The sequence below is a fragment of the Sycon ciliatum genome, chromosome 12, assembly GCF_964019385.1.
Source record: "Sycon ciliatum chromosome 12, ocSycCili1.1, whole genome shotgun sequence".
Classification (NCBI taxonomy): domain Eukaryota; kingdom Metazoa; phylum Porifera; class Calcarea; order Leucosolenida; family Sycettidae; genus Sycon; species Sycon ciliatum.
Window position 1 is genome coordinate 11,166,145 of NC_088654.1, and position 21,200 is coordinate 11,187,344.

At 49.5% G+C, this 21,200-nt stretch overlaps 1 protein-coding gene across 3 annotated transcripts in view; it reads right to left on the bottom strand.

The window, feature by feature from the left end:
- LOC135828562 (uncharacterized) overlaps positions 1 to 21,200 on the bottom strand; it is a 54,815-nt gene that overhangs the window by 16,603 nt on the left and 17,012 nt on the right. For 2 of the 3 annotated variants that reach the window (XM_065340999.1, XM_065340997.1), the window contains exons 15-23: positions 20,761 to 20,845; positions 20,046 to 20,096; positions 18,951 to 19,046; positions 17,868 to 18,294; positions 17,269 to 17,450; positions 15,582 to 15,701; positions 7,927 to 8,039; positions 7,394 to 7,553; positions 6,361 to 6,460 (exon numbers count right to left, since the gene is read on the bottom strand). In XM_065340999.1, coding sequence (XP_065197071.1) covers positions 6,361 to 6,460; positions 7,394 to 7,553; positions 7,927 to 8,039; positions 15,582 to 15,701; positions 17,269 to 17,450; positions 17,868 to 18,294; positions 18,951 to 19,046; positions 20,046 to 20,096; positions 20,761 to 20,845 — 1,334 coding nt within the window. The remainder of the gene's footprint in view (positions 1 to 6,360; positions 6,461 to 7,393; positions 7,554 to 7,926; positions 8,040 to 15,581; positions 15,702 to 17,268; positions 17,451 to 17,867; positions 18,295 to 18,950; positions 19,047 to 20,045; positions 20,097 to 20,760; positions 20,846 to 21,200) is intronic. The other variant, XM_065340998.1, reaches the window with a different exon arrangement.

The following is a 21,200-nucleotide window of genomic DNA, read 5'->3' on the forward strand; positions in this document are numbered from 1 at the left end:
TCACACACTGAGCCCTAGCTACGGTCAGCCTTGCGAATAACGACCCTCGATCGGGCATGAGAAAAGTGTCATTAGTCACGAACGAGAGAGCTTGGAAGCTCAGGGCCCTACGCTATGCTTTTTTGCCTTGATGACCTAGACAAAAAAAAAGCATAGGGATGTTTAATAAATTCTTTAAAAAATTCCTTTTTTTTAAGACATAACCTGGGATTCGAACCCGCACTATCGCACGCCCTGCATGCATCCCCCGATACACTTCGCATACATACTAATTCTTCCAAGTTGTTTCACATTGTGATCTTGCATTTGAAAGCCCTATTTGAATATGCATTGTGGCCAGCCGTCTTTGATGGCACGGTACGGTAGGGGATAGGTACGGGACAGGTACGATCGAGGGTAATACGACACCGTCTCCCGTACCGTACCGTACCATCAAACACAGCTGGCCACATACAGCTGCCCGCAATATTCAAATAGGGCTTTCAAACGCAAGATAATTATCCATATAAAAATCGCTCTGTGAGCGGTTCTGAAAAACCTTTACTGGTACTGCCCCGTCGTAAAAGTAAGAAATTAGAACTGGCCCATTGTCCCCCCAAATGCGAACTGATCCACCTAAATCGCGAATGACGGGACCCGAACGCACCAGTAGCACGAGGTCGGGAAGGCACAGGATCACGGCAATTATCATAGGGTAACACCAGTAGTAGCAGTAGAATTTATTATTTTGATAGGGAAGCCTACCGCTAGTACAGTACATGGCCTATGGTCCGGACCAACGTCCCCATCTGCATCCACAGGTAGGAACCTCGTGCTACTGGTGCGTTCGGGTCCCGTCATTCGCGATTTAGGTGGATCAGTTCGCATTTGGGGGGACAATGGGCCAGTTCTAATTTCTTACTTTTACGACGGGGCAGTACCAGTAAAGGTTTTTCAGAACCGCTCACAGAGCGATTTTTATATGGATAATTTCAGCTCTTTTTCCGTTCCCTCCCCACCCCAACCCCGAAGGTAAACATGATGACCACGCGCGCGATGTACTGTATGTAGCCATGCGACTGCAATAACACACTGGAACATACCAGCCCTCCCTGCCTCGCTACCCCGCACACAGATACACAAACATGTGTATGCACACGGCACACACACGTGGCCACGCACACAACACAAACAGGAAATTCTTCATGTATAATGCCATGCAAAGCAGTGGCTACCGTACTTGAGGAAGTCAGTTGTGAAACAAAAAGGTAGGTAAACATGATGACCACGCGCGCGATGTACTGTATGTAGCCATGCGACTGCAATAACACACTGGAACATACCAGCCCTCCCTGCCTCGCTACCCCGCACACAGATACACAAACATGTGTATGCACACGGCACACACACGTGGCCACGCACACAACACAAACAGGAAATTCTTCATGTATAATGCCATGCAAAGCAGTGGCTACCGTACTTGAGGAAGTCAGTTGTGAAACAAAAATAATTCAACTACAGCGTGTAGACAAGCTGACGGCCAAAGCACAACATAGCAAACATGACATTTGCCCAAGGATTGCAGTTTGCAGACCATGCCATGGAAGCAGCGAATACAGAATGTAATATCATACAAAGTGACAAGCAAGGACATGGCCATCATACACCAGAAACTTGCAGAAAGTCACATATCCAACAGATTGAGAAGTGAACAGCAATCTGATACAGCCCACACAGGACAAAGCGGACCTGATACTCGTCCCAGGATCGCAAGTGGCAACCCCTTTTCAATGCATAACATGCAGGTGTACGTTAGACGCATGAACATCTGACCGTGTCGCCAGCATACAATGTCATCACATGTTTACCCCACAAGTTACACACATGCACAGTAGAAGCACAATGAAAGCAATGGAAAAGTACGATGTGGTTGCTGAAGCATCTTCACACTTCAAATTCAGACTTCAATGTGGACGTCACGGGATGAATACCTGCAAGATACAAGTGATGAAGAAAGAAAGCAGAAGTTCGTGAGGTAGGCTATGAGACACCACAAACGGTTCACCTACATGTCTGTTCAGGGCTAGTGCACTCACACGGAGAATTGTCATAATCGAGCATTTCCCAAACTGAGAAGTGCAATGAAATCCACTTGCATGCACAGGAGCAATTTTGCAATATTATGATGCGCAATTCGACACGATCTGCGATGCTGCGTGCGATGTGCCCTGCTGTCATGATAGTGACAGTCACCGCGGTATGTTTTGTCAACGTCGCCCGTGCACTCTTCTGTCAAATCCAAAGTGCTCACATACTTGGCAATGTTTTTGCAGTGATTAACTTTTATCCTAGTTATGTCACGGGTAACTTTAATGAAGTACCCGCAGGCCGTGTCGATCTGCACATCGTCCACTCTCTCATGTACTTGGCCTGCTTTGTCTGTGTATCCATTTCATGTGCGATCCACAAAATCGACTAGACAGTGGGTGCAATACGCTCTCTACCTGAAGACGTTCTTCTGGCGACATCTCGCCATGTACTTGGCCTGGCTTTGTCTGTGTATCCATTTCATGTTCGATCAACAAAATCTCAATGCACCACAGAGACTAGACAGTGGGTGCAATACGCTCTCTATCTGAAGACGTGAACCATTAAATTATTTGGAAAAGTTATACGTACACCTGAAACGTAATGAAGTACAGGAATAGAGAGAGTGACTACAATACGCTGTCGACCTGATATAGTGATAACGTGAGTACAAGACACTCTCCACCTGATAACGTGGTAGAAGGTAACATGTCTACAGTCCCACCGTACCCTTCCGACACGACTGTAGACCATTAAATTTTTTTGAGAAGTTATACGTACACCTTGAACGTAATGAAGTACAGGAATAGAGAGAGTGACTACAATACGCTCTCGACCTGATAACGTGAGTACAAGACACTCTCCACCTGATAACGTGTTAGTAGAAGGTAACAGGTATACAGTCCCACCGTACCCTTCATCATTCCTCATTCACCATCGCGCGATACCCTGGCACACACTGGCAACATATCAATGGGGTGCGCCTTACCGTCGTCTAGAGGAGACGTCTTCGCAGCAATATTTTCCCTCCTGCGCATTCAGTCGCCGACGCGACAGCGTTCACGGGGCCGTTCCAGTTGCGGAAGACATTCGATTCATCGGGCCAATTCAGCAACAGGGCCGTGGACACACAGGGGGCAGAGGAGAGACATTGTTAGTGAACAAGAAATATGCAGTGGCAAGTGGCGAGTGCCGCATGGATGTCAAGTTGTCATGCACAATTCAGCTATTACTTACGGTCCAGCTAGTCCTGCCATTGCTCGCTCGTCCTGGTTCCTCCTCGTTCGTCTTCCTGCACGTCTGCACTTCTCCTTCCCCACCGTTGGCTTTGCGGCACGGGGGTGGCGGAAGGAATTCCCACCATGTATCCATGTACATGAAGTCCCACCATGACTCTCCATGTACATGTCCACGGCCACGTCAGCAGTTTGTATAGTACCGGAAGGAGTTCCCACGATGTCTCCAAAGGCCTAGAGCGGACGTCTTTGCAGCAATTCTTTTCGCCCTGCGCATTCAGTTCGCCGACGATGTCTCCAAAGGCAAAGGCCTACAATTGTAGAGCCTAGTAGAGGGGACGTCTTTGCAGCAATTCTTTTCACCCTAGTACCCTGCACATTCACTCCGCCGATACGACAGCGTTTACGGGGCCGTTCCAGGTGCAAAAGGTCCACGTCAGCAGTTCTCAACTATTTCGCGTACGGGATAGTCGCCGCCACAGCGTTTAAGGGGTCGTTCCAGGTGCAAAAGGTATCCATCAATGGCACTTTGCAGTATGGGGTACGGAAAAGGGGCCTCCTCGTTCGACTTCGTCGACTTCTGCAGTTCTCCTTCCCGTCAGGGGTACCGAAAGGGGCCTCCTCGCAGTTGTCCTTGCCGTCAGGTCCACGTCATGCAATTCTCAACTATTTCGCGTACGGGATAGTCGTCTTTGTCGTACGCGACATCGGCGTTTACCGAGTGGCATTGGCACAAAGCAGACCGTTGACGGGGTCACGTGTCAAAAAAGTATCAACAACGTGTCGACTAAGTGTCGACCACGTGTATAGCGGTACACTCAGCGGTACACTAATTCTCGTGCCATTCTCGTGTCACAAAACTGGAACATCGAGTACCAGTATGGAAAGGCTTCAGACAGGAAGCCTTTCCAATAACGTAAAGCAACTTGGAAGAATGGGTATGAATGCGAAGTGTATGGGGGAATGCATGTAGGGCGATAGTGCGGGTTCGAATCCCAGGATATGCCTGAAAAAAATAGGAGAATTGAAAAATTTATAACATCCTATGCTTTTTTGCCGTCAGATACGGATAGCGCCAGGCGTGACACAAACAAACACACAAACAAACACCAAATTAAAGCTGTGTGGACCCTGGCTAGCGCCAGACGTTACTGAAGTAACGTCTTCTGCATAGCTACGGGAATAATCGTTATTCCTTAGGCTGAAAGTGTGCAGTCAAATGGTCACTAGGTCTGGAAAGATTGTGCCGTTATTCATGAGTTGTTGGTTTGGACAGGAGGCTGCACTCTTGAACATTATCCTTTCATGTTGTCACATGTTGCACGTTGATACTATTAGTGTATTGTAGTTACGAATTGTGTACAGAACTGTCACATGCTGCAAGGGCAGTATTGTCAAGACATGCTAGGTCGCTTGCAATATTGGTGCGGTGCGTATTACTGCTATGCATTTCGCGAGTGTAATAATTATTTTGTTAGTCTGTTAGAATTACATCACGAGTGCATGTCTGTTACGTCTACGTCGAGACGCATTTTACGACACAGTAATTGCTATGCGTGTTCGTACCACGCCATGTTCACGAGCGGAATATCTTGTGAATTGTTCTAATGTATTATATAAGTAGAATTGTTGACACACTAATTGGTTGCAATGTACATGTACTTACTAGTACTTGATCCGTTGCATTATCGCCATCCGCGGCAACTCCGCTACGGTCTACAGTCAACTTCGCTAATACCGACTGCGGATATAACGACAATTCGCGAATAACGACCGAATTTCCATGCCCAGAGCAAAGTCCCATCTAACTGTATACATTTTACTTCGGATATAACGACTATCTGAATAACGACAATTCGCGTATAGCGACATGCTTTTAGTGCCCCGAGGTCATATTCACTGCTTGAATAACGACTTTCTGGGCTTTTGACAGCTATTTCAAGTACCTGTCAGTCAAGTACATGTACCTGTCATGCAGAAGTACCAGAACCTATGGTGATGGATATAATAATTATTAATAAAGGCACACATGCAAGAGAATGCAGCCAAGGGGGCGGGGGGGGGGGCTTTTTCTTCCTTTTATAATTATGTTGGCTTCAAAATTGTTGGATTTACCAGCACACCTATATGTATACAATGTACATGTAGTTGTACATGATTGTACAGTAATCATCATACATGTACATCATCATACATGTACATGTCTCTGGCCCTGTAGATGGCTCAAAAAGGCATATTTTTCAATTGATTTCCCTTGCATATTGAATTTTTAGTTCCTTTCAACTGCAATATGAAAATAAAGTACACATTGACATAGAGCAAGAAAAGAGCTTGATTTTGATATGCATGTCATACTATACAAAATATGGGTTCACATACATTCAAATGGGACTTCGGTTATAAGGACACTTCGCGAATAAGGACACTTTTCTGATGCCCCGCCGAATGTCGTTATTGGCGAAGTTGACTGTACTTGGCGAAACTTACTCTCGCTGACAGGGTGTGCTGTCACCCTGTCGCTGGGTGCAAGCACCCCTTGACAGACACTGTTTTCACCTCCGTAACCAACAATTCTTTATTCTTTCACTCCAGCACATTGCATGCAAATCATTATTAGTTTCTGCTTGTTCTGCATTTCAAATTATTGCTTTTCTTTTCGTTGCATGCACTCGTACGATCGTACTCGTCCGCGCTGCACGCGGACTTTGGCAGTCGCCATATTTAGTATCTCTATGGCTACGATGATCATGCATTTTCTGTACGCTGCATTTTCTCTCTATGCCACGTCGTTGTGTGCATGCATGCAGCGCAAGCCAAATGCACGCACGCTGCACGTTTTGCCCAGGACAGCGATTTGGCGATCGTTGTTCGGTGTGTTCTTTGGTGTTCTTGTTGGAAACGAGTGGTAATGTCGATTAAAGGAGTTTCTGGGTTTTTGTGGTCTGCCTGACGATGGTTAGTTGCGGGACCAAGTCGCACCGCAACATGGTTAATACCCGAGGTCGTTACTGACGAAAATTGTCTGTAATTGCTGGTGTGAATTCCACCTCAAACTTACCGTGAGAAAGACGGTCTGGCACGCAGCCACAGCGTACTCTTGTGTCCGCAGGCAACGGAGCGTAACAACGGGTACTCGCCGTCAGCGACTAGACCTTCGCCTGCGCACAACGGAGCAGAACAGCAAACGGAAAAATATATGATCCATGCTCTCTTGAGGGGCGTTGGACACGCTACGGTCACTATGGTATTGACCGCAGCACTCTTTACCCCAAGTAGCCCGTGAATCAATCAAAAGCACTGATTTGGGCTCGAAATTTCAAAAAATTGTCATCAGAGCCACCCCCTCCCAACAAGTGAATTGTACCTCAGACGGCTGAACGTACCACCCATAAGATTACCTTCCGACGCCCTTGCGAGCCTTCAATGCAAGTGAACGCACATGACGTATTTGCCGTGGACCTCAGATTTCCTCAACACACATTCAACTTGTGCAAAATGCGACCTAATTTTCAACCATGCCATGCAACACAGTGTACAAAATGCATTTTTGGACCTGGAAACCTGGTTTACCGAAATTTTCGCACTACCGAACCGTTGGTTTGGGGAAAGAGAGAGGTTAAGTTACACGTTCTTTGCCTTTTTCAAAGCATGGTGAAAACCTCGTGTTACGTGTAAAATTTAGAGGTTAAGTTGCACGTGCGGCGTGAAGTGAAATATTGCCCTGGCAACCCGAATGGGTTTAGTTCAAACAGCAGAATTTTATCAACACACAAATATCAAATCTTCCAACAAACTCTATAAAACTACGGATACTCACACAAAACCGATCGGGATGACCAAACGAAACTTCCATAAACCCACGTCATGTAACTACGTGCGCTACAGTCAACTCACGTAAAACACGTCAAATTTTGCGTGAGTTGTTTTAATTTTTGACGCAAAAGTTCACGGACGTAACAATTTTACGTGAAACCGAACCCCTCTAGTACCAAACATATTACACCACCAAAAATTCATGGGTTTACAGTTGGCAGGACAACTGCTCTTCTACGCAAGGTGGAATGTTCACTAAAGAAATGTTGTCTATATACCTTTGGTTGGGCTGTTCTCTGCCAGACAGTAGGACACCGCATCTCGGTCGTTCATGCCCAGCTTGCGAAGCAGCAGCTTGACGACTTGGTGGGTTGACGTGTACGGTGATATCTGTACGATGAGGTCCGACTTAGCCACACCGCGTACTCCCATGCATACCTGTACGGGAACACACAACAGTGAAAATTCAATATTTGAACTCGGGTCATGAGCGAGAAGAAATTTGGAGGCATCTTCCACCTTCCTCTGTAGTTAGTAGTTGAGCGGACACACCGGGGCATAGCATTGTACTGGTAGGGACCACAGTAGGTACTTGTACCAGCGGGGTCGACCCAGCTTAGCAGACAGGCAATACCGGACTCATCATGTGATATAATTATAGTGTCAGATACGTGGCAGGGCACTGTGTGCACCCTCCCTCCCCCCCCCCCTCCCCTCCCCTCCGGTCCCCTTCTCCTTCCTCCACCCCTCCCGCCCCCACTATACCAAATAACTAACGTACAGAGAAGACTGGCCACGTAACAAAGCCCACCTTAATGGTTCCGACCGGCTGTCCACGTAGACCGAAGTGAAACTCGTTATCGTTGTGCCAGAGTGATTGCAGAAGCAGCGGGCACTCGAAACTTGCCACGTCTCTGTCAGGAACTGAAGAACATCGGAGAGGGTGAGAGAGAAAGAGAGTTGCAAACGGAAAAAGGGAGAAAGCTCTGTTATATAGCCCACATAAGCCCATTAAAAGTTTACTTTCAAGGCCAATGTTAAGATGATCCTTACCCTGAGAGATTCCTAGGCTCACTGTTTTCTTCACTCCACTTATCCAGGTTATCCAAAATAGGGTCTTGTTCTTAAATCTCTTCTCACTTTCCATCGTCATCATAACATTGTGTCGAGAACGGTAGGGGAAGACAGACTCATCAGACTCATTCTCATACCACAGTTTCCTTTCTAAAAACTTCACCTTCAACCATAATCAAAACTTGCCAACCACCCCCGTATGTGTGTGCGTGCGTGCGTGCATCATGCAAGCGCGGATCATGCGGAATGCAATGATGCAACTACAAGAAAACAAATCTCGGCAGCTAGCAACGAGTGCATTCAGAGAAGAAGCAAACAAGTTCAGATTTAAGTAGTTTGTGATGAGCAGCAGAGACAAACATGCAGGAGAGTATAATTATATGATGAGATGGAGGCGACATTGGGAATACTCGGATTCACAATGTACGCGTGCCATCAGCTGGGTAATCAGAGTCGTCGTTGGACATCGTAAGTAGTCTTCATGATGTGGTGACATTCATGACATTCCCGACAACGAAAGTTATCTTACCCACTCTGCGATACGCTCACGGGCCTTCTCTGCTGCTTTGCGATTTGCCCGCCTAGGCTGGAACATGGTTGGAGCAGCTTCGTCCGCCATTGCCTGTTCCATAGCCGTCGCCGGTGCCGGGCGGTGTTCCATATCACCAGCCTCCACTGCTCCGACGTCATCCACAACGTGCAGCTCGAGCGGATAGAGCTTGCTGATCGGTCTCGACAACACTGCCTTCGATTTAGCCGTCTTCAGCTTGACAGCTCTGACTTGGCCATCGACTCCAGGTAAGATTTCTACCACTCTGCCGAGTCTCCAACTTCCACGTGGCTGGCCGGTCTCTTGGATTACGACCACTTCTCCGACTGTTGGTGTCCGAGAGACGCTACTCCGTGACTGTCGGTGTTGACTCATTGATGCTTCGCGCAGAGCAGGGAGGTACTCATCTTCCCACACCTTCCATGCTACATCCAGTTGTATCTGTTGCCGTTTCCACATCCTCGTGACCTTGGCTGCTGGTGTCTCCGGACCGTCCTCCTCGTCGCTGTCCGTCTGAAAACCGGTTGCCGTTCTTCCTCCACAGAGGAAATGTGACGGTGTCAGGGGTGAGAATGAGGACACATCGTCGTCGTCAACATATGTGAGCGGCCTCGTATTGATCATGCCTTCCACTTCGGCTGTCAGGGTTGCGAGCTGGTCTAGAGTCAGGAGGCACCTTCCAAGACTCTTCCTCAAGGCTCTCTTGACAATGCTCACCAGCCTCTCGTACACACCGCCCTTCCATGGCGCAAACTCTGTTGTGAAGCTCCATTCGATATTCTCCGTTGAGAGATACGATAGCAGGTCTGGGTTGGCAAGAATCAGCTTCAGATGATCGTCCAGGACAGAGCGTACCAACTTGAACTGGGGTGCGTTGTCACACACAATAGACTTTGGCTTGCCTCGTCTCGCTGCGAACCGTCTCATGCTGTTCAAGAAGGCTGCTGCAGATAGGCCAGAGACTATGTCCAGGTGTACAGCTCGTGTGGTTAGGCAGGTTACTAGGTTGATCCATACCTTGCCTTTCTCCGTGCCGGTGCGGATCAATAGCGGTCCGAGGTAGTCAAGACCAACGTACGTGAATGGAAGTGCTCTGGTAATCCGTTCCTTGGGCCATGGGGGTATGGACGGCAACTTGAACGGACGCCCTTCGTGTCTTCGGCAAACCGAGCACTGATCCAGGATACGGCGAACGATAGCACGGCCACGTATGATCCAGAACTCTTGCCTTGTCTGGGCCAGGGTGTGTCGAACACCTGCATGCAGAAGCCGTCCATGGACTTCGCTGATGACATGCTTCGTGAACGCGTGATACGTTGGTAGCAGCTTCGGTAGTTTCTGGTCAGTTGGTAGTTCAGCGTTGCTCAGTCTTCCGGCGCATCGCAGTATGCTGTCGTCGTCGATCACAACACCAAGGTTAGCAACTGAACTGTGCTTGGCATTGGTCTTGATAGCTTTGAAGATGTCAGGGAAGGCCTCGCGTTGTACCATTCGAGTCCACCAATCTCGCGCAGCCTGTATGTCTTGTGACACGATGTCGTAGCTGTTGCTGATCTGAGAGAGACGTGGTGAGTTGGGACGCAGTTTCTTCAGGAACTTCATGCACAGAGCAGTGATTCTCAGGACCTTCCTCAAACTGCTTGCTCTCGTAAGCACGCTGCCGAGACCAGATGGAATGGTGTGTGGACTAGGTTGGTCAGTAGCACGATCCTGCCACCAGTCACCAGGCTTGCGGTATGAAGCGTTGGTGCTTGCTCCTCCTTGCTGGCTAGGTCGGATTCGTCAGCTGAGAGTGTGAGGTCCTCGTCTGGCCAGTGATCTGATGTGGTACGTAACCAGTCCGGACCGTGCCACCATGACTCCTGAAGATCGGCCACCAAACCGCCTCGGCTAGCGACATCAGCAGGGTTGCACTCTCCAGGAACATGGCGGAAGGACAAGAACTCGCCGCAAGTACGAATCTCTGACACACGGTTGGCCACGAATACGGACAGTGGCTTGGATGATTTGATCCAATGCAGAACACAACGCGCGTCCGTCCATAGGGTGATGCTGGTAAGTGGGAGATCGAGTTCATCTTTGCAGAATCGGGCTGCCCGTGAACCAATCGTCACGCCAAGTAGTTCCAGCCGTGGCAGGGTGAGACCGTTAGGCTTGCCGTCCTTGGACTTCAGCGGTGCAAGACGTGTCTTGCCGAAGAGGAGCTCACAGGTTGTCATCATGGCTATGGTTGTGCGGAGGTAGACCACAGTTGCAAAGCCCAGTTGTGACGCATCGGTGAAGACGTGTAGCTGGTAGGTAGCATCGGTTCCATTAGCAATTGGGTTGATTTGCCTGGGGAACGATAACGAGCTGACCTCGCTCGAGGCTGCATGGAGGGTCAGCCAGGTGTCCAGTAGGTGTCCAGTCAAGACAGTGTCCCAGTCCATACCAGCTTGCCACAGAGAGCGTAAGAAGACCTTGATACGAAATGTGACCGGAGCAACCAGTCCCAATGGATCGTACAATGATGCAGCATACTTCAGGACAGCGCGCTTAGTCCAAACCGGGTCGGTGCTGGGTTGGGTTCGAGGACAAGCGAGCTGTAGACTGTCATCCTTGGTGTGCCACGTGATTCCAAGAACGTTGACACTGTCGCCCTGTGCCCTTTCCTTGGCATCCATAGCTGTCGTAGCGTGGCTGTTGTTAGATGCCCACTCACGTAGCCGCATGGACGAGCGAGAGAATACGGATGTAGTTCGGTTGCACATATCGTACCCTTCTTCCGGGGTGTCGACACCGATGAATACGTTATCCACGTAGATATTGCGGGACACCAAGCGACCGACATCCGCATCTTCATCATTTGCTAGATGGTGTTGGATTGTTGCCGCTAGCAGAAATGGACTGCTCACGACGCCGAACGGTACTCTCCGAAACCGATAGACCGCGATGTTGTCCGGAGTTGCTGTGGGATTAGTTGGATCGCGATACCATAGGAAGCGTGTCACGTCCCGGTCTGGCGGCCAGATGTCAAGTTGCAAGAATGCCTTCTCGATATCGGCTACCAGCAGAATGGGTGTGATGCGGAGTCGCATAAGAACTCCGGCAAGGTTGGGGAGCAACACGGGTCCACGTAGCAGACAGTTGTTCAAGCTCTTGTTGTGACGCCGTGCCTTGGCCGAGGCATCATAAACGACACGCAACTTGGTCGTCGTCTTCGTTGGAGTTAGAACTGGCTGGTGGGGTAGATAATGGAGTTGCGGACCAGTGACAGAATCCGGTGTCATCTGCTCAATGATGCCCATGTCGGCTTGCTGCTGGATCACCTTGTCATACTGCTCAAGTAGTGACGAGTCGGTGCTTAGCCGCCGCGATAGAGTCCGGAACCGGCCCAACGTCAATCCGTAGTTGTCCGGGAGAAACTGCTGCTGGCCGTTCCATGGCCAGCGAACGATGTAGCGATTATCGGTGCACTCCACTGTTGAGTGGAAATGTTGCAAGGCTACGTCATCGTCTTTCACGGGAGACGGGTGCTCTATCCCAAGCGTTTCGAGGCTCCACAAATCCGGAATGGACTGCTTAAGAGGCAGAACCTCCTCGTGTGAAACGTCGGCTGCGGCTGCGATCAGAGTGGTTGCCGGTAGGGCAGTGGTGGGAGAGGTGTCCGTCTTGCCGGTGACCACGTAGCCGAGGGAGGTTGGCAGAAGGTTGAGGCCTGATGGTAGAGGTTGCACATGGCCCTGCACGAAGTCCCACAGATAATCAGACCCAATGAGTATGTCGATCTTTAGCCGTTCATCTTCGGCGTTAATCGCATCAGCTAACTGGTTGTCGTGTTGCAGTTGCTGCAAGGTCGTGATGTCGGGGTGTGCAACCGCAGGACGGAGAACCGGGTTTGTGATGTGCGGTAAGACGCTGCCTTCGATGGCCTTCGTTGTACCATCCTTGAGATGAATGAACAGGTCGGAGATCGGTACCTGTGCTGTGTGGTGTTTGGTGGCACCAAAGGTTGACACGGACAGCCATTCATGGCGAGTATGGCGCAGGGAGAGCTGCCTTGCCAAAGCCTCCGTGAAGTACGTGCGATGGCTGCCTGAATCAAGAAGAACGCGAGCGGTGGTGATTGTACCATTGTTGCCTTGCACATTCGTTGTGGCGGTTTGGAGTGTGACAGTTGATCCTGTTGCTTGCAGGAGACACGATGACTGGTCCGAAGCAACTGTCTGGTCCGAAGCAACTGCCTGACCTGGAACCTGAGTGGGTGTGCACGTAGCGGTTGTAGTGTCAGAAGTTGCCACCGCTGCCGTGGAAGATGAACCGTCAGCTCGTCGGGTGGAATGCGAACCTACACCAGATGGCTGGCGACTCTGCGAGCAGATGGTATGGTGATGGTGACTTGGGCGCTTGCACATCCGGCAGGTCTGTGTTTGCCGTCGGTAACATTCCTGGCTGCGGTGACCGGAACCCAAGCAAATAAAGCAACGACGTAGCTCCATTAATCGTTGTTTCCTGGCAGCAGAAGATGTGTAGCGTGAGCAATCGTTGTCCATATGTTGGCCATCGCAGAATATGCAACCACGACGGGAACGTTGTGGTCGTCCTTGGGTATCAGGGTGAGCTGCCAGTGCATCCGCTGTGCTAAAGAGTTGCTTTGGCTGCACTCCAACAGCGTCAGGTTTGTTCGGAGGGCCTTGGCCAGTCCGCTGGCGGAGTTGCTCTTGTAGAGTTGTGTACTTGGCCATATACTCTCGTAGAGTGGTTAGTTTCCAGGGCTGGCCGGCGTTGCTGATACCACGCCACTCCTCAAACTTGGTGGCAACCTCGAGTGGAACCTTGCCCCACAGCTTTTGGCACAGGAGACGTTGATCTGCCAACTTCTCTCCCTGTGTTTCCAGCTGTCGAAGGAGACACTCCACAGTTTCGAAACTTCGATGGATCTCCATGGGCCTGTTGGGTGGTGCCGGTAGTGCTTCCAAACGGCTGTACAGGGATGCAATGATGATCTCCGCTGAACCATACTTCGTCTTCAACAGATCCTTGACGGTGGTATAGTTTGCACTTGTCAATGAGATGCCCGCTATGGCCTTCGCCGCATCGCCGGAAAGGCAAGATTTCAGGTATGAGAACTTGCTGACATCCGCAATGGGCTGGTTGTCGATGGAAGACTGGAATCGCTCCCAAAACTCTGGCCACTCAATCACCTTGCCAGAAAAGGACGGTAGAGTCAGCTTTGGCAGCTGGACGTTGAGGCGTGATGGCTGTGGGGCAGTACTGAGGCCAGCTGCCGCGGTTGCAGCGTGGGCTGCCGCTAATGCCATGGCCTGTATCATGTCCGGGGAATTGGTTGGTGTCGGGACAGTTGGCTGGGCCTGTGTTGTATCCGTATGCTGAGCCTGAGCCACAGGGTTCTGAGTAGTAGCACTGATGTCCGTGCCTGTGGACATTGTGCTACACCTTGCCTCCACACCCGTGCTAGGGCTGTCCAGTCTGCCTGCAGCAGATTCCGTGTCGCCCGTGCCTGTTGCCGGCAATTCCTTTGATTCCAGCAGTTCGCCCGTGGGCCTGTCCGTCCCATCACTGTCCACGACCACTACCTCCTGTGTTGTATCGTGCCGGGTGGCCTTCTGGGGTGTTGCTGCCTCTGCAGCAAGCTCCGTCACCACTGGTGAATGTGTCCCTACCCCTCTATAGTCGAGTAGTGCACGTGCGTCCGACACACTTGTGCATTCGTGGTCAAAGCCATCATCCCAGGCTTCCAAATCAATTAGTGCGTCTTCCACACGCTCGTCTGCCTCGCAGTTCTCCAGCAGGGTACCAATCTGCTCGGACAGGTCGTTCACTGTGTCAATCAAGGGTAGGATTTTCTCAACATCACTCTGAAGTGACAACAGACTAACGAATTTCTCCTCCGTTTTACGGAGTTCATGTTCGATCCTCCTCCTTACTCGCGTCACCCTTCCCTTGGCCCTGCCTCGCTTCTTGACTAGGTCGTTGTAAACCACTTGGTCCAGGACGTGAGATGTGCTTTGCTTCTCAGTCGTCTGATCCAAGGACTCCTCTCCATCGTTCGTTGTTGTCTGTTCAACCTCTCCGTCCATCGTAAAAAAACGAAAGTTGTTGGACGCGTTGGTTCCAAATCCTGGTCTCTACAGCACCATGTCGAGAACGGTAGGGGAAGACAGACTCATCAGACTCATTCTCATACCACAGTTTCCTTTCTAAAAACTTCACCTTCAACCATAATCAAAACTTGCCAACCACCCCCGTATGTGTGTGCGTGCGTGCGTGCATCATGCAAGCGCGGATCATGCGGAATGCAATGATGCAACTACAAGAAAACAAATCTCGGCAGCTAGCAACGAGTGCATTCAGAGAAGAAGCAAACAAGTTCAGATTTAAGTAGTTTGTGATGAGCAGCAGAGACAAACATGCAGGAGAGTATAATTATATGATGAGATGGAGGCGACATTGGGAATACTCGGATTCACAATGTACGCGTGCCATCAGCTGGGTAATCAGAGTCGTCGTTGGACATCGTAAGTAGTCTTCATGATGTGGTGACATTCATGACACATTGGGCATGATTGCCCATTTGACTTGCGATGTAAAATAAAAACAAATACAAAAATACCACATATAAACAAAGAAACGAGTTGGTAAGATGGCCGTCAACACATGCCGGACAATACATGCTCTATCTAGCTGCACTCCCCACCCCCCCCCCCCCCCCCCCTAAATTTTCGACCTATATATCGGTTCAGCATGCACGCAATGGCCATGAATGACATGCACCAGCCATGCTATACATATGCGGCCGTGCACTCCCTAAACGGGGGACCGGCTTCGCCCCATATCCTTACCTCCTGGTCTTAGCGAGGTCTCGACAAGACGATACCGCTGTGGGTCTTCAGCTATGCTCATCCTCTCCAGGACCATCTCAATCAGCTGGAACGCCGTTGTGGTAGAGCTGATGTGGAATGCTGCAAGAAGACAAACAGGGAAAACGACAACATTTCATCTCCTACGCACCTGGTAACACATGTAAAGAAGGACCAGCAGAAGCAGTTATTAATTGGTCCGGCCATACCCTAGCCTTTCATACTTTGTGAATGATATGGAGGGTATACACATGACCTCCTCAACAATAAACACACGTTGGTGCCTAAACAGTCGGCCCGGCCATGGCCTGGTCAACCGCAGTGGTTCCGCCGGGCCTGTCAAGTTATCACAACGATTGCGAGTCCATTGTTGGTTCACTTAACCCTTTGGAACTGCACTGATCACACGACGTCAGGAGATAGCTGCAATTGCAAGTATATTCGTTCCAATTTCCATCATAACGCTGGTTCTACTTCACCGATTTTGACGATCTTGGGCTCGTTGGAAAGCTCTTGGAACGAGGATAACAGCGAGCCCAAACTCATTCAGGAGAGCGATTGCTGTCTGCTACTGAATGCCAGGAACGCCAGGTGAATACCAAATCCAAAACGGGAATAGTCCTTGTCTCGCCATTTCACTCGTGCTAGCTCAAAATCATTCAAATTTTTTCTAACAGACTCACAAAAGCCGTGACAAAAAGCGCTGGGAGTGATGTCACACGCTGGGTGGCCAGGAAGAGGGAAAATCCCACTTTTGAACAAAATTTGCACTTCGCTGACGCATGAGAAATCGAGCGAACGTTCGAGCACTTGCCGCTCTGTTATACTAGCTTGTATCGACCCCGGAGTTTTTCGAGCCGACAGCTTAGATTCTCTGCTACCTCGTAGGTATTTCGATTGTTGAATTCGGTTGAGATTTGACTGAGTTGTGACTCGTTGAGTGCACTTGCACACATGACATTGGCATCGTTCGAATTCGAACGATGAGCTCCAAAGGGTTAAGCAGGCGAGAGCCTTCGGATATGTTCATGTGTGTTCTGTTTTATTCTGTTATCTTTGTTTTACTTCACCATTGGGACAGGCATTGCTGCCTTCTTGCTGTGGATCTTGAATGATACCAGCTAAGCCATAGTTTTGTTTACAACATAGCACTCTATGTACACCCCCAGCCATTCCAGCCTACCCAGCTGGTCAGATATTGTTTGCATCACAAGTACTCTGTCAACCAGCTTCGTTTCAAAGCCGCAATTATGACGGCGCATGAAAAGCTGCCAATCAACTATGGATACCCATAGTGTGGTGGAGTTCCTGCAGATGCGTGACAATCGGTCTAACTGAGTCTGAGGTGAGACAATAATTTTTTTCTATGGATATCCATAGCAATGGTAGCAACTCAACCTTCTCTGATGAGGTCAATATGACCAAAACAGCTGTCAGACGGCATTATATTTCAGTACTCCAAAGAAACCTCTTGTTTTCATGGGAAGTGTGTGTGGTCGGCCACAGAGCACAACAACAATGGTCAACAGTCGAATCTATTGAACAGAGTAGGTACACAGGGAGTGGCGTGCATCTGATCATACATTTCCGACTTGTTCCCGCAACACAGATCTCGTCAGACCCATTTCAAAAGGTTTCTCCCCGAACCTAAACCCAAACCTTTGCTGACCTTTGTATTCGGTGTCCGGTTGCAGGTTCCGTAGATAGACCTTGACGTTTCCCTGGACAATCTCCTCACTGCGACTGTGCGACAGTGTTCGGACTGAGGCCTTTATGGCGTAATGATGATCGCCTTCGCCGAACCACCTGGACAGCTTCGACTTGAACGGGCCCTTCCCGACCGAACGAGATCTAGGACAAGAAAGTGCAGAGACACAGAGAAGCCTTACAAGTGAAGAGTGCATGCATAAAGGCGAATACGCCCAGCCTCTAAGCATATGAACGATCACTGATTGTGATATTGGGCAAGGCTTACAGCCAGCATTGGAGGACAACGCTTGACACTGAAGAAACCAGAAGAATGTGAGCTGAGTAGGGTGGCTGGGGTGGGTTGCGAGGGCCATACACCGGTGAGGTTAGGTAGCTATATGACGAACACGACCCCCCCCCCCCCCCCCTTAACCCCCCTCAACCCCCCCCCCCCCCCCGCCTTACACAGAGAAGCCTTACCCTCCCCCCTTGCGTTACCCCCTCCTATTAACCCCCCCCCACACACACACACACACCGGTCCACACCACTCTTTGCCATGCACACTCGGTCTCGCTCACCTTTGCCCGTCAAATTCACGATGTCTGGACTTGCCGGTGGGCAGGTCCTCATCGGTGAAGGACACGTGACCATGCATTCCCTTCTTCTTTCCCTTGCCAACAAAGCCCTTGTCGTACTTCTCCTTGGCATTGTGCCGGAGCGTCGCGTCCTGGATTTCCAGCGCCAGTGGTCGGCCGCTGCCAGATCCGACCTGGGACGAAGGCGAAACCGGCCCGCCGCTACCGGGCGTCGTCGACCTGGAGAGTGTAGACTGTGGAAATGGTCCATCCAGCGCTTCGCCGTCGTGCGGCCACAGGACATCCTGCAGCGAGCCGCTCAGGTAAGTGGTTATCTCGGACACGGCGGTCGCCGGTGCCTGCGAGTCCAACACTTCCAGCATGGCAAGGAGCTTCTCCTTGTTTTCGCCCTCGCTGAGACGAAGCAGAGCTGAAGACAAGCACCAGAGTGCCAATCACACATGCAGTACCAGTAATCACATCATACATGCATTATCAGTAATGAAATCACACATGCATTATCAGTAATGACATCACACATGCATTATCAGTAATGACATCACACATGCATTATCAGTGATCACATCACACATGCATTATCAGTCATCGCATCAAACATGCATTACCAGTCATCGCATCACACATGCCTTACCAGTCATTGCATCACACATGCATTTTTTTCACACATGCACTTTTAGTAGTGCAGAAATCCAAATAATTCACCTTTACTCCCCAAATGCAATCGCATAATCAGGAAAGGCCTACGCGGGACCTGAACAACAATCCATTCGCACTTCATGACGCAACGCCTTGTAACATTGCTGAGAGCATGTCTCATAACATCATGAGTCATGGCATCCGAATAATGACATAACTAATGACATAATTCTTCATGACATCACTGCTGGTGAATGGTGACATGTCTCATTACATCACAACTTATGGCATCTAAACTGAAGACGTAATTGATGACCTTGTGCGTAAGGTTTTTCATGTAATGAAGCGGCTGCAGTGGAGCTTGTGCACATTAAGAAATAATTTGACATCATTTCTTTCTTGGGATAGTAGCATGATATACGAACTGACCTTTCACCGAATCCGTTGCGTTAGTATTCGAAGTTGCAGTGTACACCGCTGCGAGGAATGCCTCACGCTCCTCATCAGTCTCCACACCCAGTTGATCTGGATAATGACAATTCACACATACACACACATGTGCACATACACACACACCTCAGACCTCAGACATGCCCATCGCGGAAGCGATGATAGCGAACAGCTATGTTAGACATAGCAACTTGTGCTGGGATTACACCATTCAACAGCTTGCAAGGCTGATGAATTGACCGCCACTATTTTTAGCCTGGTATCCACCACACAGCTGTTTGAAGTGACTTTTTCCACACACACCCACACACACACACACACACAAATTCCACTGGGATTTTTAAAGAATCCTCCTTATTCATTCGCTCTAGCTGTCAGTCGGGAGTCAGCCAAGTGGTAAGATGGCGGGAGGAAGCGTACTCTCCCAAGGTGGAAGCAACCGAAGTTCTACGACTTGCGCCGATGCTGCTATGACATTTTTTTAACGTCATGAATCCCGTTGATCCCCGAGCTGCAGAGAGTGCTCAATGTCAAAGTCAGAGAGCTTTGTACATAGCAGACTCAGCGGCGGACGACGTTCAGGTCACAAGTTGATTGTACCTCCGAGTTTTCTTTGGTCTTTTGTCTTGTCATTCAGTTGTCTGATGATTGCCTAGCGGCACGAAACTCAGAGTTACAACCAACCTGAACGTCCTCAGCTGAGTCTGCTATGTAAAACACCTAATGTGTTTAACTATCACAGTACAAGCAGAAATATTCGTCTGGAATTAAATATCAATATAAAACTGTGGAATTTAAAATCGTCTTTTTCGTCCAAGGAGCTGTTGGACTAAATTAAGTGCCGGACTAATGTCGATTTGTCCAGCTTTTCAATACACTCTTGTGATCCATGGACGAAATTCTCAACCGGACGAACTCCCTTTCTGTGGAGTTGGATGAAATGATTGACCGACGAAACGTTCCGCCTGTACAGTATCCTACTACGTCAACCGTGAGATACTCCAGCCATCGCCAGAAGTGCGGACACTCGAGTATTTTAAATAGATACAACACATTCATCTAGTGTCTACTCACCCAGTAGGGCCAGATCCACAACGGCAAGGTGTTTTCCCTCAAGCTGGAGCTCTGAAGTCAGTCAACACGGACAAGCACAATGAGATTGAAGGAAATAATATCATTTGCAGTTGAAGCAGCCCCTTCCGGAACTGGACAGCAAAACCCTCTGCAATAATGATATGCACCACTCCGCAAGGATGTACAGCAGCCTTGCGACGCCGAAAGGAAAGATACAGCTAGAACCGTGCCAGGCATCAGGGCCACTAACGGGACCGAGCTAGCACACTCTTTCACCCCATTAGGGCATATTGAGCAGGGCTAACCTCCCCCCCCCCCCCCTCCTTATGCCCCCCCCCCATTCATGCCCCCCCCCCCCCCCCCCATCCACCCCTCTCACACATCCATCGCATTCAGGTCAAAAAATAATATCATGTCTGTTCAGATCGGTTGGTGCTGGCCCAACTCAGGAGCTTGCCCTGCCCAGCCTAATGCGTATCCCGCTGTGTAGTGTTCAGCCTGCACAGGGCGATGAGCAGGCACACCACCATGGCTGCTGCTTATTTCCGTTGCGTGCACCCCATGGCTTTTAGTAAAAACAAAAAACAAAAAATACAGCGCTACCTATCTGAAGAAACTTAGACACAGTCGTCTCGGGTCCCAAACCATGTGCATTGTGCAAACATCCTGAATCTGATCTACGCAGGTTTCGGATGCAGGTGTTAGATCTCTTTACCTTGTGCTCTATGGCAGTACTTGTGAAAGCCGCAATGCTTCAGCCAGGAGATCACGTCGGAGTGAGACCACTGGTGAATACTCTGCTGGTGGTAAAAACAAGAAGAAAAGAGCAAAGAAATACCGCGGCAGTGAACAAACCAAGTAAGTGCTTCAGCGAGACTATAGTGGCTAGAACGATAATGCTTCTTGCAAAAATCAAATCCTCTTTTGAACCAAGAGTGGTACATATGATTAACAAAGATAGAAATATTTACGATACTTTTCCAGACGTTTCGTCGTTCTGAACAGCATCGTCAGTGGATAAAGAATGGAGTGCTTTTTGCCCCTGGATTGACGTTTCACGTGATCCATGGCCTGTGAAGCTCTCGGTCGTGATGATGACCTTGGCCTCCGGACCCAAACGCGGCACAGACCAGTGATGCCATTGCTGCCATCAGG